The following is a 26,342-nucleotide window of genomic DNA, read 5'->3' on the forward strand; positions in this document are numbered from 1 at the left end:
TCTCTGACTGTGTCTTAAGGTCTGTTGATGTCGACTCTCACCGTCATCATCCTCATCACCCGCTTCCTGATCGATACCTTCTGGATTCAGGGAGTTCCCTGGGCCAGCGAGTGTGCGCCCATCTACGTGCAGTTTTTGGTCAAGTTCTTCATCATCGGTGTGACGGTTCTGGTGGTGGCCGTGCCTGAAGGTCTCCCTCTGGCTGTTACCATCTCCTTGGCTTATTCAGTCAAGGTCTGTTTTCTGTTTTCCAATCAAGGGTTATTTCAAGCAACTTCCATACTGTGTTTTCAGATAAATACCATCCATTTACCATTCAGGTACACTCCTCTACATTTGTTTGCTTAGTTCCTGAAAGTATTACAAACGAGAAACAACAATAAAAACTAAATGTTGAGTTGTTTTTTTTTTTAATTACCTTTGTGGACCATCCTATATTTTTTAACTCATATATCACACAAGCCTTTCTACTGTAATGGCTGGAACTGTTTTTAATATGGGATGTGTCTGATGTCTGATGTTATTCATAGCTGGTTAGTGTTGCAAATATCATAAATCCATATATCGTTCAGACTCGGGTAACACTGCCCTCGTCCTCTTAGAAAATGATGAAGGACAACAACTTAGTCCGCCACCTGGACGCCTGTGAGACGATGGGCAACGCCACAGCCATCTGCTCTGACAAGACAGGCACACTCACCATGAACCGCATGACAGTGGTGCAGGCCTACATTGCAGGATGCTTCTACAAAGAGGTGCCAGAGCCGAGCAAGATCCCTGCCAAGATACTGGACCTGCTCATCCTGGGCATTGGGGTCAACTGCGCCTACACCACAAAGATCATGGTGAGCTGCACAAATAACTGTCCATTAAAAGGAAGCTATGCGATTTAAGTATTTGGCTGAGAGAGCAGTTTGGTTTGGAGAGCTACCATGGCAGGTCAGGACTCATCTGATTACTGCACAGCTCAGAGCACAGAGACAAACAGGTTCTACTGCAAGAAGCTTATATTGCATTCAGTTCACTTGCTTAGTCTTTTGCATTTTAAATATATATTGTAGATGATTATGGTTCTGCAGCCTGGGCTGTTTTGGAACAGAGAGCAGGGTCTTGTCTAAGGCTGTTTTAATGCTTGTGACTCAATGTCCTCTCTGCCGTTGCTTCCTTTAGCCTCCAGAGAAGGAGGGCGGGCTACCTCGCCAGGTGGGAAACAAGACTGAATGTGCCTTACTGGGATTCTCCCTGGACCTGCGCAGAGACTACCAGACCATTCGCAATGAAACCCCAGAGGAGAAGCTGTTCAAGGTCTACACCTTCAACTCTGCCAGGAAGTCCATGAGTACTGTGCTGAAGAATCATGATGGCAGCTACCGAATGTTCAGCAAGGGGGCCTCTGAAATCTTACTCAAGAAGTAGGTTATCTGCTGCTGCTGCTGCGGCTTCTGACCAAGCTGTGTGTCAGTCACATGACCCTGTCTTGTCTTTTCAGGTGCTGTAAGATCCTGATAGCTACCGGTGAACCTAAAGACCTCAAACCTCGGGACCGAGACCACTTGGTGAAGAAGGTGATTGAGCCAATGGCTTCAGAGGGCCTAAGGACCATCTGTCTCGCATACAGAGATTTTCCCACCGCTGATGGAGAGCCTGACTGGGACAATGAGAGCCACATTCTCAGTGGCCTCACTTGCATTGCAGTGGTTGGCATTGAAGACCCTGTGCGACCTGAGGTACTCATCAGTCACAGTGCTGTTTATTTTGATTATTATAGCACTTTAGGCATCTGCCATTGTTTTAAATGTGCTATAGAAATAAACTTTATCTTCACTGATTGAAAGATAATCAAGAGAACCTGTGTTGTTTTTTAGGACACTTCCAGAATTAGCCAGTTAGGATCTGCAGAATGAGGAGGTCAGACAGGAGGTTGATGCATGATGTCAGCAGTGTGACAACCTCAGGGCATCCTGGTTAATACAGTGACTCATTATCATTACAATCTGGACCAGCTGTGTCAGAGCTACCTGGTCAGCATCCTAATTTTACTACGAGCAAAGACGTGATGGATATGCAAAACAAGATTCAACTTTATTTTTTTGCCTTTATTTCTCAGCAAGTAAAAGACTGAAGTTTGATAGTGAAGTCAGAATATTTGTTGCCCTCAGTTGGCCTTTGTGAACTCATGTCTATCACATGGGAACTTTGGAACATGAAGTGATTGGCGATCAAAAGTTGTGTAAAGTATGTGAGTGATGTTAGCTCATCTCATAAACAAGGTGCATGATGCCATTTAAAGGCACTATTTGGGGTGATGGTGGATCAGTGTTAGAGCGAGTAGTCTATCAACTGGTAGGTTGTGGGTTTGATTCCCAGGTCTGCTAGTCTACATGCTGATGTGGCAAGACACTTCAACCCAGCATGTGAGTGGGTATGAAAGAAAAAAATATATGAAGCGGTATGTGTGATGGGGGGGTTGATACAGGGAAATATTGCGATATTTTGCGTGAAATAAAACACATTGAACTTTTTGTGTATTAGCATAAAAAAAATCAATTGATGTTTCAGTCCACTAGATGGTGCCAAGTGCTCACTCTCACTAGAGCTGTTGTGTGAGTATATCGCAATATATGATTTTGCAAATAATTTGCAATGTTGTGATAATATCGTATCGTGGTTGCTCTGGTGATTCCCACCCCTAATGGGTGAATAGGTATGAATGGGTGAATGGCAAAACTTTAGTGTAAAGCACCTTTTGAGTGGTCATCAAGACTAGAAAAGCGCTATATAAAGACATTTACGCTAAGTTCATTTTCGTACTAACATCACAAAAGAAGCAAAAAACATCAGTACAAGTCACTTTGAGGCAATGATAATACAGTGTGCTTTTTATTTTTCTTCTGCTGTTTTCATCAGGTACCAGAAGCCATCAGAAAGTGCCAGCGGGCTGGGATCACAGTCCGCATGGTGACCGGAGACAACATCAACACCGCACGGGCCATTGCCATCAAATGTGGCATTCTGCAACCTGGAGACGATTTTGTGTGTATGGAGGGCAAAGAATTCAATCGACAGATCCGGGATGAGCTGGGAGAGGTCGTACAAACACGTCCACGTTGCGTGGTTGTACTTATATGGTCTAATTATCGAAAGTCTTGATCTGTGTCTTTTTTTTTTTCTCTGCAGATTCAACAGGAACGCATTGACAAGATTTGGCCAAAGCTGAGAGTCCTCGCCAGATCATCGCCAACGGACAAACACACTCTGGTCAAAGGTCAGATACAGACATGTAGTGCTAAGACTTAGAGGATTGACATTCTCTTTATATTTACGTAGCATTGACATACAAGGTGCCAAGGTATAGACCTTCACGAATTCAGACAGTGGGTAACTGGAATCACCTCAGAGACTCTCTTGTCCTTGCAGGCATCATTGACAGCACGGTGCTGGAGAAGAGGCAGGTTGTCGCAGTCACTGGAGATGGAACAAATGACGGTCCTGCCCTCAAGAAAGCAGATGTTGGCTTTGCCATGGTAACGGCTGTTGCTGTATTAGTCTCTCACAGTATATCCAGAATTGACAGCTTCTAACCATCAGATTAGAAAGGCAGTGTGTTTTGTAAACTCAGATATTAGTTATTATTTATTTTTGTTAGAAGTTTGTGTCTTCCGCTCTCTGTCCAGACGACTGTGTGTCAAGTGAGAAACATGTGGTAATCAAGACTCAGATTCCAGACTAGACAAATCCTGCGCCTCTCTGACTCAAGGTTTAGGTTTAGTCAAGTTTAGTTACCGACACGTTATGTTCCGCAGGGCATCGCAGGAACAGATGTGGCAAAGGAGGCATCGGACATCATTCTGACAGATGACAACTTCAGCAGCATCGTGAAGGCCGTGATGTGGGGCAGGAACGTCTACGACAGCATCTCCAAATTCCTGCAGTTCCAACTCACCGTCAATGTTGTCGCAGTCATCGTGGCCTTCACTGGTGCCTGCATCACGCAGGTCAGAACAAACCACAACACCACAATCGCCTGCTTTTTTCTTTAAATTCCATAAAATTGTTTGGAAGATGGGAAGATGTTCTCTATGAGCTTTGGTGTGGGGAAACAGAAAAGGCTGGTGTCTCTTCTAAATTACAGGTTGATATGGTTTGTGGTTTCTGTGTGTCCTTGTCTCCAGGACTCTCCTCTAAAAGCTGTGCAGATGTTGTGGGTCAACCTCATCATGGACACCTTCGCTTCCCTGGCCCTCGCCACTGAGCCCCCGACCGAGGCGCTGCTGCTCAGGAACCCTTATGGACGAAAGAAACCACTCATCTCCCGCACCATGATGAAGAACATCTTAGGACATGCCGTTTACCAGCTGACCCTAATCTTCATCCTGCTGTTTCTTGGTCAGTGACTGCACCACAGCTTCGTGTGGTTCAGAGCTCAGAGCCACTGACTGACATGACAGTAAATTAAATTAAATAAAACCACTGTGGCTGTACATAAAATACATGATCTGCATAGGATTTAGACAGCAAACGTAATAAATGCTTAAAAATGTTGTGATTACATTTAAAATGAAAATCATAATTAAAAAAATACAAAAGGAAAGTATGTAATAAAGTGAGTATCGTGGTTAAGGAAATAGATTAATAAAATACACAAAATAAAATATTTAAATGTAAAATCAGAATGTTTTTAGCATTCAGTAAAGAAACTGTACAATTTGAATCAGTCAACAACACCTAACTCCTGATTCAGCTGCCTTCATGTTGTTCATATTTGATTTAAAGTCATTATAACTGATTCTAAGCTGTTTAAAAAACTAAGTAACTGTTTTTGTGCAAAATGACCTTCAATTCAGCTCTTAAAATCCCAACAGTACCTCAGTTTCACCTCACGTTTGACTCAGTTCTTCTCGTTCTCCTAACAGGTGAGACTTTGTTTGACATTGACAGCGGCAGGAACGCCCCCCTCCATGCCCCGCCGTCCGAGCACTACACCATCGTGTTCAACACGTTTGTCCTCATGCAGATCTTCAACGAGTTCAACGCTCGCAAGATTCACGGGGAGAGGAACGTCTTCGAGGGCGTCTACAGGAACCCCATCTTCTGCTCCATCGTCGTGGGAACCCTGGTCATACAGGTGACGAGGGCGAGGCCGGCGTCGCACAGTTTCTCAGTGTCACGTGATTAAAGAGTCATTATTTTTACTGTCACTGCTGTGTCCCTCTGTAGGTCGTCATTGTGCAGTTTGGCGGCAAACCGTTTAGCTGCGTGAGTCTGTCCACCGACCAGTGGCTGTGGTGTGTTTTCCTGGGCCTGGGCAGCCTGCTGTGGGGACAGGTGAGACATATTTACAACATATATCACATCAACTTTATTTTGAAGAGAAATAGTTGGGAGAATATAAACTTTTGCAAGTAAGTACTGGGATCCCGGGATTCATTCTTTCAACATAAACATAGTTAAATAACACTTTTGCATTTTATGTTTCTGTCACGTAACTTAATTTTGCCTCCATTACAATAAATATCAGCTTTTAAAATGCGGGTAACTTTATTGGTTTAATGCAGAGTAGAGAACAATATTACCATAAAACAATTGGATAGAATCTGCTGAAATTGGGCTTTAATTCCCATCAATAATACATCAATTTGAACATGATATACAGGTGTACATATATATGATATCATATTATATATGATCATAAGTGTAAAAGGATGTGACAGTGAGAATTGTCAGGTGGTCTTTTACTGCTGTTGTGTTTGAGGCTTCATCCACACTACTCCATTTTTGTTTAAAAAAACATACATTTTGCTCTGGATAAGCCGGTCATTTTTACAACCCCAGTATTTTTGAGCCGTGAAGACGGGGAAGTTTGAAGAAGCTCCTGCCTCCATTATACTGTGAAAACCCCAGAACTCCAGCTGTGTTTTAGTCTGGGATTACAGAAACAAAAGACCTTTAAATACGATTTGTCAGTGACCTGCTTTCTCTTCCTGAATCGTTCTTATTGGCCACCACTCAACAATCAGCTGAGAATAAAAAGCTCTGTAAAATGATCTTTCAGTTTCACGTTCATTCTTGGTCTGATAACAGAAAAGCTTGTCCTAACTTGTCACCATTGCTGCTTCCGGTTTACACTGACATACGATAAGATAAGATAAGATAAGATAAGATAAGATAAGAAAAGATTGTCCTTTATTTGTCTTGCAGTGGGGAAATTTGCATTGTTACAGCAGCAAGACAGTAAAGATAAAGATAATAAATAATAAACATGCATTACCAAAAAAGAAAAGTTTACCTGAATGGTCATGTGACACACATTTTCAGGCGGGTTAGTATGGACACAGATTCCCTCTGATGTGGAGCTGATGTGGAGTTTCTGTTCCTCTTCTCTGAAAGTACTGGCTCAGATCAGATGTAAATGTAGTCGCATGGATGTAGCCTGACCGCCAGTCTGTCATTCTCTCCTCTCAGCTGGTGTCCAGTGTCCCCACCGCCTGGCTGAAGTTCCTGAAGACAGCCGGTCACGGCACGCAGCAGGAGGAAATTCCTGAGGAGGAGCTGGAGGAGATGAAGGACCTGGATGCCATCGATCACGCTGAGATGGAGCTGAGGAGAGGCCAGGTGCTCTGGTGCCGTGGCCTCAACCGCATTCAGACTCAGGTATTTTTCTACCAAAGATCAACTTTAACTCAAGTTCATCTGAGTTTTCATCATTAACATCTACCCACCTACCACACCTTATCTCTCTATAGCAAAATGAATGATCACCTTCATCAAAAAGTAGCATAATTAACATATTTTACATTAAAAAAAGGTCTGATGCTCATACTGTGTGTTGATTAAGAGCTTTTTAATTTGACATTTGCTGTGTTATCAGATTGTTTTGAATGTGGTCTATATTTACAGTATGTCCTCAGAGTCTTCATGTGTATTTAATGCTGTGCTGACATTTACCGTGGACACAGCCTGACCACCTGTGCTATTATTTGAGATTGAGATGAATAAGTATCTCTAAATATAGCTGTGAGGAAGACGCTATGTCACATTGAGTCCAAAGCTGATCGTTGCTGGGTAAATGGCTATTTTTCTCGCCAAAAGAGCATAGTGATTTCAGTGTTTGTGACTATAGTATAATGAGGAAGTGTTTGTGGTTTACGCAAATGAGGTGCAAACAAATACTGCCGCTTGAGCCGTGTGTGCACCCCCTACGGGCTGTGTTTCTAAGGGAACTTGAATCCATTCATTATGTAGAGCATTTATGAGGTCAGGCACTGATGTTGGACGAGAAGGCCGGGCTCATAATCTCTGTTCCAGTTCATCTCAAAGGTGCTTGATGGGGTTTGATGTCAGGGCTCTGTGCAGGCCAGTCAAGTTCTTCCACACCAAACTCATCAAACCTTGTCTTTAGAGTCCTTGTTTTGTGCACTGGGACACAGTCATGTTGGAAAAGAAAACGACCTTCCTCAAACTGTAGCCACAAAGTTGGACACAGAGCATTGTCCAAAATGTCTTTGTATGCTGAAGAGTTAAGATTATCCTTCCTTGTCCTGGTGTGGCCAAGTACTTTGTCCATATTGTGTATGTTCTTGTCTTAGTAACAGATCCATATTTACAGTTGCTACACACAGGAGGTAAATTCCTCTTTACTTAGTAGGGACAGATGTCTGACTGTTAAATAGTCAGAAGACAGAACAGTTTTACTTTAGCAGCCTTTGACACAATTGACTATCCCACTAAACTCTGAACTGACCACCTCCTTCTCGTCTCCCAGATCCGTGTGGTGAACGCCTTCAGAGACAGCATGTCTCCCTACAAAGGTCTGGAGACTCCCGAGTCTCGCAGCTCCATCCACAACTTCATGAGTCACCCTGAGTTCTGCATCGAGGACTTTGAACCTCAGATCCCCTTGATCGACGAGAACGAGGGCGAGGACGAGCCGCCTACCAAACGAAACTCCATCATTGTCCCCCCGCCACTGACTGGACTGTCACACCTTCCGCCGCTCCCGTCCACACCCAATCAGAATAACAATGCTTTGGACCGCACCATCCCTCTGCATAAGGACGTCCCCAGGTCTGGCTTCATCCCGCCCAACTCTGCAGGGCTGCCGCCATGTCCGGGAAGCCCCCTCCACAGTCTGGAGACCTCACTGTGAAGCCCCATCCCACACTGACTACTTTTTTTTAAGTGGTCAGTCCTGTACTGTGCTCCTTCCTGTGAGAGCTCTGCATCTTCTGAGAGCAGAGGAGTGAAAAAATACACAGACTCATCTGCTGATTTAAGATTCCAGGAAGCTGAAAATGTTGTCCGCGGGTTCTGGAGCAGTGGCAGCAGCAGCAGCTGATTCACACAGACTGTTTTTCTTCCTTCCTGCTGTTTTCCTTCTGTATTTTAACAAACTCTGCAGTTGTCATTTAGGTTTAAAGGTGTTTGTGAAGTGATCAATAACCAATAATCAGTTTCTGACCTGTAAATATTGATGTTCAGTAGTAGTCGGGGGCCGTCTGGATCTGCAGTGTCTCAAACACCAATGTGTGAGCTGGCAGTGACGAGGTGAGGTTAGGGTACGTTCACATTACTAGCCGTGTTTGTTCGATTCCGATTCAACACAGATCAGATTTAACGGTTCACATTCGTAACTACAAGTGTCTTGTATCTGACGTTCATGTGAACACGAGCGCCCGCTGAAAGGACATAGGACACTCTTCTCTATTTCCACTGCGATGCAGATGCCAGTCAACGACAACAATGCTCGGCAAATATATACAAGTATATTCAATCTAGGACCGCGTACTGAAGTGACACACGTCTGATTTCAAAATTTGAATTTATAATCAGATATATGTGTTCACACAGCACTGTTTTTTCCCACCTGGTAATGCAAACGTAGCCTTAGATTGTGTTCAGGGTTCATGTGTAGTCAGCAGTAATGGAGCGGCGGTGGGTAAACTCACAGAAACTTGTGTTTGTAGACGGAAAATGTAAATGTCTTATGTCTGGATTTGATCCTAGTTTTTGTAAAAAAAGAAAGAAAGAAAATGTTTTAGGATGTTTCACAAGGTGTAAAACCAAATAATAAATGTTAAAAAAAACAACCATGGTGATTCATTGTCTTCTCAGACAAATATAGCACTTCCAGAACCTTCATGTTTAGTTCTTACACCGATTGACCGTAATGAGACAGGAAACAGTTGAGTCAGGGTCTGTGACTGCAGCTACAACAATTAATTGATTAATCAATTATCTTGCAAACTACAATATTTGGATAATGATTAATCAATTGAGTGTCTTTGTTTTCTGACACTTCATGGACAAAGTGGTTTATAGAGAAAACCAGTGACAACTCATTAGTTTCTGTAACCATGTGGTCATGGGCACTAGTTCTACTTCTTCTAATTTCCAGCAGTTTGAAGTTTTTAAGTGCTTTCCGCTCATTTCCACACATCCTGAATTTATCTCCCATATCCTTCTGTCTTCCACTGCCTGGTTAGATAAACCAAACAGGCCACCTGTTATGTCACTAATGTGCTTATTTTAGGTTATTTTAAAACCATGGTATTTAACTATATTGCTATTTTTATATTGTTGCAACTGTGTAACTGGGCAGACGGTTGCTAAAACCCCAGCATTGTTTTGTTAGATTTGGTACATTTCTGTTCCTGTGTTAAATTAATTTAATTTAAGCAATAATGTATAATTTACTACATGGAATTTAAAGAAATGTAAAAAATTAATACATCTAAACTATAATTATTACATAAAATTGGCCAAATAATTCATCAATCACCCTTGAATCACTATTTGATTTCGGAACCATTTCGACTACACTACCCACAACTCCCTTCGTTCGTTCGTCATATCCTTGCAACCAATAGCTGACCACGCCTTAGTCACGTGGCCAGCGGCGCAGCAAATTTGAATTGTTTGCGTAGTTGTGTGTTTTCGTGTTTCAGTTTGAATGTGGAAAAGAAGATTTGTGAGCTTTCAGAACAAATTAAGGTTTGTATTTTTTTGCGTAAATTAAAGGTGTGACTCGTTGCCGTGCCTGTCAGTTGCTCAGTCAACCGAATGTATCATATTAATATCATATTTTAGCTAGTGTCAGTTGCCGTTTGAGTTAAGGGGTGAGGTGACGTGCTAACAGGCTAATGTTAGCCTTAACGTTTTACTGAGTTTATCTTAAATAAATCAGTCCAAAGTGAAGTTGTATTTATGTGGTTTGATGTGTGAGTTAAATGTGCCGCTGCAGGTCTGATCCGGGTCAAGTCGTTTCCTACAGAGAAGAACCAACAGCGGAATGGACTGTCGAACTAACAGCGGTACGTTTTCAAACATTAAAGGAGTAGTTCAGTTTTTTGTTGTTTTTTAATAAGTCTGATTGTGTGAGGTAGTGGTACTGAGTATCATCCAGCTCATCCCTAATCGTTAGGTGGATATTTTTTTGGCTTGGAACTGAAAGCTCCACAAAGAGAAAAAGTGTTTTCTAGTGCTGCAACTAATGATTATTTTCATAATCAGTTAATCTGTCGATTATTTTCTCGATTAATCGCTTGGTGTTCAGAATATCAGAAAATCTTTAAAATGTTGAACGGTGTTTGTCAAACCTGGAAATGATGATGTTCTCAAATGTCTTGTTTTGTCCACAAACCAAATTGATTTACTTTTAATGATTTCTTTGTTATCCAGAGCAACGAAATATAAAAGATAATATTCACATTTAAGAAGCTTAAACAATTGGAAATCTTGTTTTAATCATGAAAAAAGCATCAAACCGATTATTCGATTATCAAAATAGTAATTAATCGATGAATCGTTTCAGCTCTAGTGTTTTCAGCTTGCAGGATACAAGAGCTGCTGATCTACTACTGCCTCATTTGTGTCACTTCAAGTCCAAACAAAGGGTTTCTAACACCAAAGTCACAAGATGATTACATATGAAGGCAGCAGTGGATCAACACCTCCAGCTGTGTGGTGCTATGTAATGTCAAATATTTTCTCTATGGTGTAGGGAGATAGTAGTTTACAAACTTAAAATTCCAGATGGAAAGGCTGTCAAACATCTGCAAATACTTTATTATTATTAATATCTCAGATCAAAACAGATGTAGATTTTATTTGGTGAGCCTTCTGTTGTGTTGGTGAATCTGCTTTCCCTTCTATCTGTGTTGTAAGCCATGTTATCAGTGAGAGCGAATGTCTTGGTCCCACTATGTTACTGTAGTACAGTCCTATAAATGTTTCATGAACATCTTATGTGTCTTTGAACAGATATATTCTTTCTGACTGAGGAGAAGTTTGACTTCGATGTCTGTCTGTCACCTGCCAGGTAGGAAGCACATGTTGGTGTAATGTGCTCTTTGTTTAAAAAAAAATAATGAATTGACTGATGAATGACATTTCTAAACAGCTGTCTAACTGTTGGAAGTAGCCACAGCTAGGGCATTCAAAACATAGCAAGCACTTTATTTGAACTGTCAAAGTACTGACATCTGCTGGATCATTGCTAGAACTGCATTAAAAAAACATAGTTAAAACATTATAAAAATCAGTCTCAGTCATGTTGATGTGACTGACATGGAGAATGGAGCTTCTTTCATTCCTATTCTGTTCCTGAGCCTCTGTCTTTACATGTGCACTAGTCAAGTGAGTGAGAATTTAACAACAATGGTGACATTGCATGTTGCAGCTCAATATTCTTCTCCTCACCCTTCCCAACTATGTAGCCCTCAGTTAGCATCCAAACTTTAGTTTGTCCATTGTAGGCTATTGTAAAAACATAGGGGTCCAAAATGAGTCCAAATATATATATATATATATATATATATATACATAAAGCTGTCATCAATGATGTTTCTGTCTTATTTGCAGCTCCACTGGTGATGAAGATGAGGATGAAGTGTTTATGGGTCCAGTTACCCATAAGGAGAAGTGTGTCTCCGTAAATGAGACGTCTCAGGTCGAGGACAGCAATAGTTGTGTGCAAATGAGCTGGAGTCCGCTGGTCGGAGATCAGCTGGACGCTGTGTGTCAGGAAGCTCACAGACTTGCCACCCAGCTGCAGAACAGCCGGCAGAAAAGTGATGACGACGAGACCGCCAGCACAACCTCAGACACCACAAACCACAAGGAAGAGTTTGTTCAGGATGCAGAGGCCAAACTGGATGTCATTTGTCAGGCGGCTAGTGTACTGAGCCCCATCAAACGCGAGACCTTCTGTGTGCAGGACAGTCCCATGAAACAGCTGCCGCCTGCTGTTCAGCGCCGCCTCCTGAGAGGAAGCAGCACCAATGTAGCTTCATCTAATCGCTCTGCTGCAATCAGCAAAGCACCAGCCACACGCCGCAGCATGGCCACCACCACCAATGCTGCTGTAGCCACACGTTCCTCTGCCAGACTCAGTACCTCCAGCCCTGTTGTTGTGGCCAAGACCCAGCCCAGGACATCACTGCGAGGGAGGGCATCGATCAGTGTAGGTGTCGTACTGCCCAGCAAACCAACTGCCCCAACAACTTCCTGTTCAGCCAGCAAGACCAGAGTGGACAAAACCAGACTGCAACCACCCAGCAAGGTATTTCTTCTCCCTTTTGATCGTCTCTGATTATCCATATTCAAAGCATTAGAAATCTTGTGTTGATAAATGAACGGAAAGTGTTAAGATCACCTCTTGACGTTGTATTTTAGGTGGTGGCTGGGCGGAGGCGGAGCCCGATGTCTCGTTCCACCAGCAGGGCTGAGTCATATGAGGATCTTCTCTCTGATTCAACGAGCGTGGCCTCTGACCTAAGCGACTCCTCTCTCAACTCCAGCCTGGTGGGAAAACGCACACTGGGTCCACCTACTAAGGTAACACATAGGGATGGGAATGACGCGGCATTTTGAGAGTCGATTGTCGAGCTCCCCGTGTCCAATGTTTGTCGAATTGTCTGTGTGGAGGGTAGAAAATATTCTACACTGTACTACTTAATTTTAGGCTCAAAAACATGGCTATAATGTCCAATATTGACCGTCAAATGACATGGATGTGGCAGAGATGCAGAGGTAGGCTTTTGCCAGATGGCCCAGGTTTTTGAACCTGCACTGTGTGAGATGCCGTCTTCATTTGTGTAGAGGACTTAATGATGTTTATTTGAATAGGCAATGTAATAACTTGAAAGACAAAATGCAATTCACAAATACACATGAAAATCCCACAAGCCCCGCCCCTCGACATTTCGACTCTATTTTTTTTGTCGAGGTGAGCATTGTCCATTGTCGGTGGTTTTGTCGGGGAAAAAAAAGTCCCATCCCTCGTAACACATGGTTTCTGTCACAAAACTAATTTCCACTGGTTTATCATGTACTCTGACCCCATTCAGCCCCGGTTTAAACATCTGTCCTGAGTGGGCTGATCCCAAAGTGTTCAGCTTCTCAAGACATCCTTAATGTGTCTTTACATGAGGGAAGAGGCCATCAAAACTTATTATTGGTATTGCTTTGATACTGGTCAAAATCACTGGCTCAGATATCAGAGGTGGTGAATGCACCAGCACACATATGTTGTTAACAGCTTCAAATATAAAAAGGTGTAGTGTTACTGTACATCATCTTCTTATTATAGGATCTCTCCAGTCAGATGTTTGTATCAGGTCTAATCGGGGCGTATGAAACTTTTCCCCAGAGTGCTTTAAGGAACCTGCCAGGTGTGAAAGCTCCGCCCCCTCAGAACAGGAGGAACACATCCTCATCCTCGTCCTCAATGTCCAGCTTCAACTCCAGCTTGTCTGTGTCCCCTGCTAAAGGTACACTTACTCCAGTAAACCAAATAGAAGTCTGAACTTTTCTGATATTTAAGGCATTTCTCTTTAGTGAATTTATTTTAAGAATGTGAAATGTTAGAATTGTAGTTTGGAGATTGTTTACCACCAGGCTCTGGTCTGAGAATTGAAACATGCGTCAGTATTGATGATGTTCCCTCTCTCAGGTAAACTGAACTCGTCTCTGAACCGAAGTGGCTCCACTTGCCCCGCCCCCAGCAGCATCAGCAGACCAGCCAGTCACAGCCGAACACGCCGCTCCATCACCCACACCGTTGCAGAGCCAGTGCCCTCAAACCCTGGCCGCCGGTCTATTTCCACCCAGGCCCGGAAGCTGTCAGAAACGGAGCGTCTCAAAACCATCAAGTCTACGCCACTGAAGAGAGCTCAGACGACACAACTCCAGGGGACGCCTGCAAAGAGAGTTATGGAGAGGACCACCTCCATTCCTCCCACTGCCTTAGTCCGCCCACAGAGTGCACTGAAGGCCAAACCCAAACCTGAGGCTCAGGTGGTACCAACGCCCAGTGGAGGAGTCAAAGGAGTCAGCCAAACCAATAGTGAGAGATACTGGTGCTATTGGTTAAATGTATTTTTATTCCATCTTGCATATCATTCAGACAAATACACAAGAAACACCTTTTTTAAAATACCTGGAACAACCTCTGTGCTTTGAAATACTTTGATTAAGTTGAAAGACTTCTGCAAAGGTGCTACCTTTCTTAGTTTTATAATCTACTGAATAATTCAGTGGGGCTCTTTAGAAGAGTCCTTTTTAGGCTTAATCTTCAAAACTAGTTTGAATTAAAGGGTCACATGAAAGCAGGTTTTCAGTTTGTGTATCAGAGTCTGTCATTCTGATCCTCTTCGTTTTCTTCCCAGGTGTCTCAAGTATGCTGAAGCCAAAGAGACTGGTGTCAACAAACAGCATGGACAGGTATGTAACATCAAACTAGTCTGCACCACTGCCATGATAACTGTCAACAGCTGTTATTAACGTCATTCTTTGGTGTTTGAAATATTTTGTTACGCAAACTTGCCAAACAAGGCTACATTAGACTAGGAACTCCTGTGTCCCTGTGGGCTTTTTTTCACAACGTAATCTCTGTTTTTGTCAGTACAATTAATCATGGTTCAACAGACAGTACAGTATCAATTCAAATGTGAATGGTCCCTAACCCTACACTCCTGTGACCTTCCTCTCCTTTAGTCTTCCTCAGAGGTCCACTGCAGTCACTCTGACCCCCACTGCTGGAGGTGTCAGGTCACTGCAGATGAAGCCTCGTCGTCCCTCCGCCCTGCCCACCCCAGTGAGACACAAGATGTCCTCCATAGCTACACCCACGTCCACCAACCCCACCCGGTCCCAGAGGCCACCATCCACCGCTGCTGATAACGCTCCTGGTTCTGTCAGGAAGGAAAGCAGCTGCAGGTGAGACACTTCGACCAATGATATGGTAAAACATCAGTGCTTCTAAAACGCATACATAGGTCAGTCTATTATGTATGTTTTGTTTCTCTTCTTCTTTTTAGAAGCGCCTCCCCTGCACGCATGGAGGAGGAGCAGGAGGAGGAGCCTGTTGATGTCCCAGAAATCCAGCCCTTCTCTCTGGAGGAGGAGCAGCAGCAGCAGCCCCCTGCTGCTCCAGTGTGCATCACTCCAGAGCCAAACCAGTCAGAGGACACTAATTCTGAAGCACAAAGTCAGGCACAGTCAGAGTGCACTAAAAACCTGATCGAACTGGAAACAGCAGAGCAAAGCAACAGCAAGGCACAAGAGGTCAGAGGTCACATAAAAGCATGTATTGTTTTTATCATAAGCAATAAATGCTTATGAAGAAATTTGAAGTAAATATGGAAAATGTACTGTAATGTTTGTTTGTATTTAAACGTCCATTGTATAACATTTTTGGAGGGTTTATCCTTAAATAAAAACAAACAGACATTTTGGTCTTTTATTTGCCTTGCATTACAGAGGCTGTCATCATGTACTGCCATGTTTCCACAATAACTTGAATGGACAAGAAAGGCAGTCTTAAATCTAAGTTCCTAATGTGTTCATTATTTTTCCTTAACTGTCCAGGAAAGTGAAATATTTTCATAATCTAGACTCATTGCACATAAACTAAAAGGTTTTTGGCTTTTTCTTGTGTCTCTCATGTGATCATTGGGTTTATCAGTGGCTGATTAATGGCAAATCACTGACTTAAGGTTAATGATTAATGTCCCTGAAGAAGAATCTTGGAGCAGAACCTCACACATGGTCACCATGCTTTCTTTTTCTCTTCAGGTTCTCCTGTTGGACCTTCCAGCTCCTGTTCTGCAGCCTCAAGAGAAGCTGCTCATCGATCTGACAAACACACCCGACTTGATCCGCATCGGCACCAAGAGCGGCACCGCAACTCAGGTAACGGCTCTGTAAGAAGCAGGCTACACTTTATGTAACATCAACAGCCATAATATATATGAGCCCTTATTGTAGTTATTTATTATTCTACTACATCTAATGTACCAAGAGATGGTCATGAATGATTAAAAACACAATAATGTCACCAAACTGGCTTCCAAAAGCTGACCAAGTGATGATGTAATAATGGAGGATGGAATTTCACCTGTAAAGGAGCCTTACATCCTCACCTGTACCCATCATCTCAGGGTGAAACAGTTTAGTGTTAAAGTCTGAGATGAAAACCACAGAATGTCAACACCTGCAAGACGGGAGTTCTGTGAATGTCACTTTAGTTTATATAACTATAAATAAATGGGTAAGAGGCAAGAAAGACGAAATACAGAAACTATAATACAAATAGCATATTATTGTCCTTTTGTTTCAGCAGCTGATTGACCTGAGCTCTCCGCTCATCAAGTGGAGTCCAGAGGACAAGAGGGAGAACAACGCTCCGCTCATCAACATCTCCTTCTGATCCAGGTCCTGCTCAAGACCTGGACCTGCCGCTCGTCTCTGCAGTGAACTGGAATTAGCAGGGTTTCTGTCCTCCTGGGAACTTTTAAAGAGTATTTTATCAGTTAAGTCCTTACTGAATCAGAGTGTTATGATTTAAATTATGAAAATATTCCATGGTCGCAGAGGCTCCTCTGCACCTGAATGTAATTTTCATTGTGTTTGTCTCGCTGCTCTTATTGATGTCTAAATAAATGTTGTTAATGTCACTGTCGTAAATGGCGATGTTCCTGTGTTCATGTGCATTAAATTCTTAATATCCACACGTGTTTCTTAGCTCTCTCAAACCAAAGCTGAGGATTATTTGAATGAAATTATAAAAATGTTGGGTTATCAATTTTAGGAAAACCAGAAATGGCAGCGCTTATTTACAGTGTTTACATATCACTCTATACTCGAGCCTTAAATACCTTCTTTTAAATAGTTTTTACTAATAATCACAGCAAGTGGCCAAATCCTCATACACATCATCTGCAATGTCTGCTTTCTTTTCTGCATTTAATTTCACTCCAAATCCTACAAGATCCACTCAGTTTAACTCAGCCCATCACCAAAGCCCAGAGAGACTAACAGTATTTTTAGCAGGGACATAATGGGTGCTGGTTTATTGTTTGTGTTACTTGGCAGATAATCCTTTTTACATGGATTTCAGTCACCAAAGTCACATGTTAACATTTTAACTTACTGATGGAAGCAGCAGTGGATTGAAAACAAGTACAGTATGTGTTCTAATGTAAAATTGTAAGATTGTCTCTGCATGCTTTAGTTTAAGGGAGTGTGTAATTTAAAAGAGGAAAACAAACTAAATTTTAAATTTAAAGTCTGAAGCGGCAGAGAAATTGTCATACATGCTTCCAATTCCCATAATTCTCTTTTTACATGCTTGAACCAACAGAGTCTACAGAAACTACTGCTTGTCCAAAATGCAACAGCCAAGGAAATATTTTTTGTTTTTATAAGAACCACTAATGTTTTTTAGCTTCACCCTATTGACTTCAGGTAAGTTTTGAGCTTCATGAAACGTTATGTTACGTGTAAATTTCTTCTGATGTCATGTGTGCCCGGCCAAAACCAGAGGTGTTGTTATTCCACAGTTATGGATGACGTCCAGCGGTGAGTGCTCAATTTTTAAGATATCTTTTGTGTAATGTTTTTGTCTGAACACTGCTTTCATTTATATTTTATTTCCTATTTAACTTCTTTTATGTTGTACTGTTTAGTTTCATGACATGTTAGTCCTATATTTGCTTATAAAGTGAGATAAGATAATCCTTTTAGTCCCTGCAGCACAAATATTGAAAAAAATAAATGTTATAAATAGTAAACATGCATGTTAAGGTGGGAACTGACAGTGTGTTTTCAAGGTCAATCTTATCGCTGACCAAAGTGGAATGTGTGTTTTTGTTTGTTTTTTAGGATGTACACTGTAAGTTTATAAAGAGTCACTGCAGCAGGATCCAGGTGTTAACACTGTTCACCTGCACACTGGTAACATGGCTTTACTGAAGGCTACACTTGGTCTCCTGATCGTCCTCGTGCTCTCTGGCAGCTCCTGGGCTGAAGGTGACGAGGTGAGGAAAATAATAGGAAGATTAAATCTGCTTTATTAACAACATCCTGAGTTTTTACTCTTTTCCTGCAGTTATTGGCTTTAAAATATGAACAAGTCCCTGTTATATTCACATAATGCTGAATAACATAATTTCTTTTGTCACAGTTCACACTTTACACATTATTTGTTACAAAGATGGATTTCATTTTTGGAATCTTAAATGTTTTGTTTTTGTTACCGCAAATACTGCAAACAAAAGTGGAGGATGGAGGAGGTAAAACACTATAACCAAAAAAAGTCATAATATATATATGTATATATATATATATATTTTTTTTTTTTTAAAGTCATAATATTACAAGGAAAAATTCAAGTTTAAAAAAAAAAAATCAATCTATCTATTTTTACATTTTCTCGACATAATTTGTTCCACAGAGAACTGCACAAAACATTCTCCACAGCTGTATCTACATTTTGGTGTAAATTACAAGCACCCTGTGATTTTGTTTTGTCATTTATTTAGTATCTTGATATATATTCAACATGCAGTCTCACAGACATTGGACCGTGTATAACAACTGAAAGTTCATCATCTGCTTGATCTAGGACCAGTCTGTCGCTGAGCGCCTGTGGAGGGCCAACAAGGATGTTGGTAAGACACGTCACATGTCCTTATCATTCACTTCTTATTTATAACTTCATTACAAAACCTACATTTATTTTTTAACATATCATATACTGTATATACAGAACTCAGGTCATCACCAGCTTTGCTGTTTTTAGGAGAAAGACACTGTACCTTTAAACCATGTCAAATCTATATACATCATATTTAATATGACTAAAAAGTACATGTGACTGATTTAAAGGTACATTTTTAAAGTGTTTTATTTCAGTCTAATCTACTGTTGTGTACATAGACATTTTATTCTGAGGCTCTAACGTTTTCGCTCCAACAGTGCACACGGCAGACGAGCCCCTCGTCATGGATGACATCGCCTATGACAACGAGAATGAGAGAAATGCTGATCCATGCACCTCCCGTGGTTGTATGTGGGGCAAATCCAGTGACGGGAAAGTCTACGTGCCGTACGTCATTGCCTCACATTTCGGTAAAGTGATTTTTAATCTGTGATCTTTTAGACGTCAATTAAAATAGGTTATAATACGTTTAAACCATAGGATGGGACAAAACAATCTAACAAAGTATGTGTGTGAAGAAGAATTCACATATTTCACTTGAAACAAGACATTCATGACAGACTGCATGTGAAATATTTGGCTTATGTTTATTGTTGTTGGGTATTATTATTTTGTTTTCTGTTTTATAGACCTGCACCTAAATAATTCTTAATTATTTCTGTTCAGATGTTTCACATTTATTTGCATACAAATAACTCTGTTATATTGGGAACTTGTAATAATAATAAAATAGAATTTATTGATATCCAATAGCACCTTTTAAATTTTTATTTAGGTTAAGGACACTGGGGGATAGATAAGGAGAGGGTGTTAGTAAATAGCACATACAGTAAGTATAACATGTTTGTATGTCTTTTTCTTTGGGCACATTTTAAAATTGGACCAAAGACCTAGTGATAGATTAAAATTTAAAGTTGTGATGGCTTTCAATAAAGTTTAAATCAGGCGTCATCTCTGACAATCTTTAATCTTTGTTCATTTACCAAGTGAAATTAAAACATGGGACACAAATTAAGAGATTAATCACAAAGTAACAACCACCAAAGCTGCTCACGTCTAAGTGTCTGTGTTTTCACACGTGTGCTTGTGTCCTTTCAGCTTCACGTGAGCGCTCCATCATCGAGCGCGGACTCCTGTCCTTCCACGACGTCTCTTGCATTCGTTTTGTCTCACGAACCAACCAGAGAGATTACCTGAGCATCGAGTCCAACAATGGGTAACTGTGACTCTGTGTATGTGTGTGTGTCTTTTGGTGAGGACCATATTCACTTATAAACCATATGAAACCAGAACATTTTGGGGAAAAAGATGAGTTTAGACCTGGTTTTAGTTTTAGGTAAAAAGTTAGGTTCAGGATAAACTTGACATGTTAAAATAGTTGTTAACTCAAATGACCTGGAAATGACCTTTATATCATGATTTTTCCACCATGATATAGCAATGTCATTTATGTTCCTATACAGTGAGACACGTCCCACTGAGAGGACTACTCCCTTCTCTGATGATCATTTATTATAATTATTTTCTGTTTAAACGCAGCTGCTACTCCTACGTCGGTCGCCGTGGTTACTCTCAGACACTGTCTCTGGACCGTCAGGGATGCCTCTACCACAACACCGTCCAGCACGAGCTGCTCCACGCCCTCGGCTTCAACCACGAGCAGTGTCGCTCCGACAGAGACCAGCACATCCGAGTCCTGTGGCACAACATCCAGTCTGGTACAGGACATATATATATGTATACATATATACATATATGTATATATGTATATATATATATATATTTATAGATTATTTTTTTTAGGGATACCACTTTTGGCAATTCATTCTCATTCATCATTTTATTTTTGTGAAAAATACCCCATTCCCACACATAAAACTGACATTTTTGTTTTTAGTTGACCTTCATTTTCTGACATTTTATCAACAAATTCCAATCAGTGTATATAAGGGTCCAAAATGTGTCAAATTAAAAACAAAATGTTTAAGATATTGTGGCTGTCACTGACACTGAGGCATTAACAGAACTGGTAGCTATGAAAGCTTCCTCCATTTTAGATTCTCTGAGTCATCGCTGTCTTGGTGCAGAACAATTTCACACTGAAAAGGTGGAACTGAACATTTTTGTGATAGACATACTTTATTGATCCCAAAATGAGGGGATTTTTAAGTTACATCAGCATGTTTTCAGACACCGTAAAAGTCTTAAAATATAGAAAGATTTTCATGGGAAATGACATGAACTGCTATACAAATAAAATATTACAGTTAAATATGAAATATTAGACTTGGACAAATCGCAGTAAGATTTCACCATTTGAATCCCAGCGTCACGACACACAAAAGCACTTATATGTGAAGTTCAAAGAGCTGTACATTTTCCTTGACCCTGTCTGTCTGTCTGTCCGTCTGTCTGTCTCTCTCAGGTTGGGAGTATGCCTTCGACAAGATCAACACTCTGAACCAGAACACGCCCTATGACTACAACTCTGTCATGCAGTACCACAAGTACGCTGCCGTCCATCCAACATCCAGTCTTGTATAAAGTATCTTAAAGGGATACTTGAGTAAAAGTACTTGTACTTGTACTTTTTCTTACCGGAAAATTACTTTGGTAGAAGTTGAGGTCACTTTTTTTTTATAATATTACTAAAGTAAAAGTCTTGAAAGTATATGATATTTACTGTACATAAGTACAGAAGTAAAAGTATTTAAAAAGTGCTCTTATTTGTCCTTGAGCAAGACACATAACCCCATGTTGAAGCGTGTGAATGGGTGAATGACAAACTGTAGCGCAGAGCAGCTCATCAAGACTAGAAAAGCACCGTATAAATGCCGACCATTACCAACTCTTCTCCTTCAAATGTAGTGGAGTAAAAGTACACAGTTTATTTAGGAGATGAGGTCTGTTTATCACATTTAAAAGCACTGTCAGAGGCTCGTAGCATAATTAATATAATTCATTTTCAGATATGCCTTCTCTGGCAACAACCAGCCCACCATGCAGCCCATCCCCAACGCTAACGTTCAATTCGGCACATCCCAACAGATGAGCCAGAATGACATTGCTCGTCTGAACAGGCTGTACAAGTGTTAAACAGTAAGAGCACCACACGCAGCACACATGTTCATGTTCTTCTTTCTTTTCTTTTTTTTTTAATTACCTTTAACATGTTTGTTTTTCCTCATATAGGTGACAACATAGTGTGAATTCAGACTTCACATCAACTTTTCCCACTCTTTAAATCAGCAAACATTATATTAACAATAAACCCTCACGCACACGTTCACTTGTTTGTCATCTGTCCACTTATAAACACTTTATAGGATCTCATACGTTCAAATGACTGATTGTTAAGGGAATGTTTTTTTTTGTATTTCATTGCAGCCACAGTTATTGTCCACTAGGAGGCGGCATGCCCTCACATACTGTAGCCCATCGCCTACATTTGTACACAGACAGCACTTTGCACTTTCCTCAACATTATTATATATATTATTATATTACAACAAATATGTAAAACTATTTTAATTAATTAATACAGCAGGTTGTGAGTGAGTTACTGGTTCATAGCAGCATTTTCTTAAAAGGTCACATCACAAACTACATATCATTTACAGTAAGTACACGTGTGTATGTAATATTGTTTCCTTTTCTTCATCTGGAGGGTAAATTCACTATATACATACAGTATATAAGCATTTGGGTTTTCACTGCTGCAGATTATTTGACTTTGAATGTCTGAATAAAAGCATCACGACCACTATTACAACTACTACTAGTAGTAATAGTTGTGGTAAATGAGATGTGATAGTAGTTCTAGTTGTGTGAAAGGTCTTTCCCTGGAAGAACCTGATGTGAAGGGTTTGGGCATCAGGAGAACTTGTCTCATATCGTCTGACAACGTCATATAAGCAGGTGTCACTCAACCAGTCCCCCTCTTCCTCCCTTTGTATCCACCACATTCATAGATTTCCTTTTCTCGCTCTATTCCAGATGACATACTGTAGGACAAAAGGTCGGGTCGAGGTCACCAGTCCATCACAGGTCCAACACACACAGATGAATAATGATACACACCTACAGTCAATTTAGAGTGTACAATTAATCTCTGCATGGTTTTTGAAATGTGGAATGTGAAAAACCCACGCATACACAGGAGGAAAATGCTCCACACGCCACACACACAGGCCCTGGTTCAGACCAGGATTTGAACCAGTGACCTTCTTGCTGTGAGATTTCATTTTCATTTCTTTAAAATAAACTTATTTAGTGCATTTAGTTAAAATTGACATGTGTGTGTACCTGATATTCCTTGTGTCGTGGGGACCTAAGTGTGTTTACACAGTCCCATTACACAGAATGACTACATTTAGAGGTGTTTTAAAGTGAGGCTGAGGTTAGGGTTAGGTTATGGTTAGGGTCAGGGTTAGGATTAGGATTAGGATTAGGCCAGTGGAGTAAATATCCAGAAAATGAATGTAAATCAGTCTAATCCCATGGAAACCAGTGTGTATGTGTCCATGTGAGGACCATGTTCACTTATACTCCATATGAAACCAGGACATTTTGGTGAAAGTTGAGACATTTTGGCTGATCTTCACTTTCTCTCACACCTTTAAAGTGCTCTGTGTGTGTGTGTGTTATATTTTATGAACAGAGTATGTTCCTGTCAGCAAGATGATCCTGCTAATCAAGTTGAAACAGAAAGATCCTAACCTGCTCGAGCACTGCACCTGGATAATCTCACCTTGGCTCTAACTATGGGAATAAAAGAAAAGACATTTAAATGATTGCTCATTTACTGCAGTGGCACAAGTACGACCATAATTGTATTACAAAAATACAACCAGGAAACACTGAAAAGGGTCATTTCAGTCTCCTGTGCAGATCTGAAGTCAGTGGATCCCTGATGGAGCTGTGATTGACAGGCCGTGTGTGATCAGTGGCAGTGTGTCTCCGCTGCAGAGGCGATGTCGCCCTGAGGCATGAGGTGTCACAGAGGGAGATTTACTCCAAGAGGAAGTGCAGTTAATCTGCAGAACCAGTGAGATAAACGTGTCCGTTCTTCTCGCTGTTTTTTGTTTTTTTTACAAGACACAGATACTGTGTGTAGTCAGATACTGTGTTTTTATAGTGTGTTTTATCGTTATGCAAATACTATACACAGCGCATGTTTACTGTGTTAGAAGCAGTGGTGGTTATAGACACATTTTTTAATATGTGTGGTTTACTGTGCAATCTTCATATTTGGAGAAAGATATTAAGCATATTTTTTCACAACAAAAAGAACTTAAGAAACCAAAGAAAAGGAAATGGAAATAATCAGAATCAGACGTTAAAACAAAGGTACAAGTCTAACACCCACGCAGGACAAATGAAACCCAGAAAACTGACTGAAATAAACCATCTTTCTTTTTTTCCCCAGCAGTAGTAGAATTCATAGTATTTGGAGCAGTTGTAGATGATGAGAACAATAACAGTAAAGGAAGTTGTAGCACATAGTGACGGCTCTAGAGTATTTCTATGTTAATGGAACCTGGTGTAAGCACGTCTGTCATTGGTTGTTTATCAAAGCCACACTTTAGCAGAACCTGTGGGTGGTTTACGTCGAGCGAGGAGAAAATGCCAGAGGGGACGACAGAGCTGAAGTCGTCAACTTTCTGGATGAGTCATCCTGGCATCTGAAGTCGGAGCAGGTTCACAATGAGGATGTTAATCCTCACCCATGCTCCGTGCCAAGTTTCAGGGTTATGACCCCGAACCACATGCTGGTCGGTCACATTGGTTTGAATGAGGGAAAGGGTTAATGTTGCTGCTGCTGTGTGACCTGATGCGTACATGTTTTTATTCTGCATCTCCCTTTCTTTTCTTTTCTTTTTTTTACCACATAGATAAAATGTCAAAGTGAGTGGTTGAAAAACTGGTTGCATCGGTGTCAGCGTTCTGCATGAACACCTTCAATTATTGTTGTTTATAGGTGATAATCGTAGGTTTTTTTTGTGAACTGAATAAATCGGTTTACAAAGTGTGGACGTTTTACAGCACCCTGCCGAGCATTTCTACTACAGATGATGACCGTTTAGATCAGCATTTGAAACGGTTTCATAACAAAAAGACAATTCTTGGAGCAAATTGTATCTGCAGGATCTTAACAAACAAGTCCAGACAACAGCCAGTGAAGGAGTTTCTATTAAAGAATTAATAAGGGCCTATTTATAAGAAGAAGAAGAAAAAATCATGTGAGGTAGCTCATTGTTGGCTCCAGCTCATCCTGTGATTCTCAAGTGTAGGATAAAGAAGTAGAAAATGGATAAATGGATGGACTGATAGTTGAAGTGTGAAGCGGCACAACACTGATCGGTGTGCGTTCAAACCAGTCTTCTACTATGTGCACACAATAGCGACAGTATCTCAGTGAGGATTCACACAAACAGATTCCTCAGCGGAGCGTGCATTGTGGCGAGTATGTGCCACTCATTCTTTAAATCCCTCAGAACAAGGAGCGATGTTGTTGCAGGAGGAAAGACAAACGGTGGCGTCTCGTCGGGACGTGGAAACGTGGGCAGTCAAAAATCTTTGAAAGGGACCAAATGCAAAACACATACTGGAGTGAGTGGAGGATATTTGGGATATTACAGTCACTTTCAACCTTTAAACAAACATCATTTCTACTCTTCCTCTCTGGATGTGTGTGTTTTTTTTTTTTGAGGAAGCACCTGCTTCTTCTGCTCCATATTCACAGGATGATCTTTTGATCATTTGAGGTAGAAAGTGAAGGAGGAACATCAAGAGAGTGCGAAAAGAAAAGGCAGCAGCACTGACTATACATCAGCAGGGATGGCAGCTGAACAGAGGTCTTGTTGAGCGACTGGCAGCCCCTCGGGGACAGACAGAAATGTGGCCCACATCCCAGCCCTCGTCCCCTCACTCCCGGTCAGTGGATTCACTGACTCTCTGTGTCTGTCCATGGTGAGCAGCAGACAGGATATGGGCTCCGGAGCAGGCCAAAGGCTTTTTTCTTCCTCTCTTTCCTGTCCGCCTGCTGCTCGACCCGGGCCTCAGAACCACAGCACACAGGCCCCAGTGATGACCGGCCGCACTCTCATCCGCCCTCTCCGCTCCAACATGCCCTCGTCCACAGAAAGGCGGTCATTGTGCTTGCTGTGTGTTCCAACAATGAGTGGGTTAATATGAGCCAAGTATTCCCAAAGCACTGAGGCGAGTGGGGGGTCAGGGTAGGGTGGTGGGTGGCAGCCGACTCCATCACTGCTGTCCCGCTCACCATCTCCGGTTGCACCGCTTCCTCCTCTTAACTGACTTGTCTTTAAGTCCCTGCTCG

General features: G+C 41.4%; 2 protein-coding genes across 2 annotated transcripts in view; both read left to right on the forward strand.

Moving 5' to 3' along the window:
* LOC122775848 (plasma membrane calcium-transporting ATPase 1-like) overlaps positions 1-16,955 on the forward strand; it is a 30,480-nt gene extending 13,525 nt beyond the window's left edge. The window contains exons 8-31 of the mRNA XM_044036052.1: positions 20-234; positions 603-845; positions 1,171-1,412; positions 1,490-1,727; positions 2,908-3,087; positions 3,178-3,265; positions 3,418-3,524; positions 3,804-3,995; positions 4,173-4,386; positions 4,914-5,125; positions 5,218-5,325; positions 6,463-6,651; positions 7,763-8,143; positions 10,247-10,310; positions 11,260-11,317; positions 11,860-12,559; positions 12,673-12,834; positions 13,649-13,769; positions 13,952-14,344; positions 14,667-14,721; positions 14,995-15,216; positions 15,318-15,564; positions 16,075-16,191; positions 16,619-16,955. Coding sequence (XP_043891987.1) covers positions 20-234; positions 603-845; positions 1,171-1,412; positions 1,490-1,727; positions 2,908-3,087; positions 3,178-3,265; positions 3,418-3,524; positions 3,804-3,995; positions 4,173-4,386; positions 4,914-5,125; positions 5,218-5,325; positions 6,463-6,651; positions 7,763-8,143; positions 10,247-10,310; positions 11,260-11,317; positions 11,860-12,559; positions 12,673-12,834; positions 13,649-13,769; positions 13,952-14,344; positions 14,667-14,721; positions 14,995-15,216; positions 15,318-15,564; positions 16,075-16,191; positions 16,619-16,708 — 4,838 coding nt within the window. The 3' untranslated portion in view covers positions 16,709-16,955. The remainder of the gene's footprint in view (positions 1-19; positions 235-602; positions 846-1,170; positions 1,413-1,489; positions 1,728-2,907; positions 3,088-3,177; positions 3,266-3,417; positions 3,525-3,803; positions 3,996-4,172; positions 4,387-4,913; positions 5,126-5,217; positions 5,326-6,462; positions 6,652-7,762; positions 8,144-10,246; positions 10,311-11,259; positions 11,318-11,859; positions 12,560-12,672; positions 12,835-13,648; positions 13,770-13,951; positions 14,345-14,666; positions 14,722-14,994; positions 15,217-15,317; positions 15,565-16,074; positions 16,192-16,618) is intronic.
* A 1,223-nt stretch (positions 16,956-18,178) lies between these two features.
* Positions 18,179-22,289, forward strand: LOC122775582 (hatching enzyme 1.2-like). The gene is made up of 8 exons (XM_044035569.1): positions 18,179-18,317; positions 18,905-18,950; positions 19,258-19,410; positions 20,099-20,216; positions 20,540-20,718; positions 21,426-21,507; positions 21,970-22,099; positions 22,193-22,289. The coding sequence occupies exons 1-7, from the start codon at positions 18,240-18,242 to the stop codon at positions 22,094-22,096; spliced, it is 783 nt and encodes a 260-aa protein (XP_043891504.1). The 5' UTR covers positions 18,179-18,239; the 3' UTR covers positions 22,097-22,099; positions 22,193-22,289.
* The last annotated feature ends 4,053 nt before the right edge of the window (positions 22,290-26,342 follow it).

Source organism: Solea senegalensis, linkage group LG10, assembly GCF_019176455.1.
Source record: "Solea senegalensis isolate Sse05_10M linkage group LG10, IFAPA_SoseM_1, whole genome shotgun sequence".
NCBI lineage: Eukaryota > Metazoa > Chordata > Actinopteri > Pleuronectiformes > Soleidae > Solea > Solea senegalensis.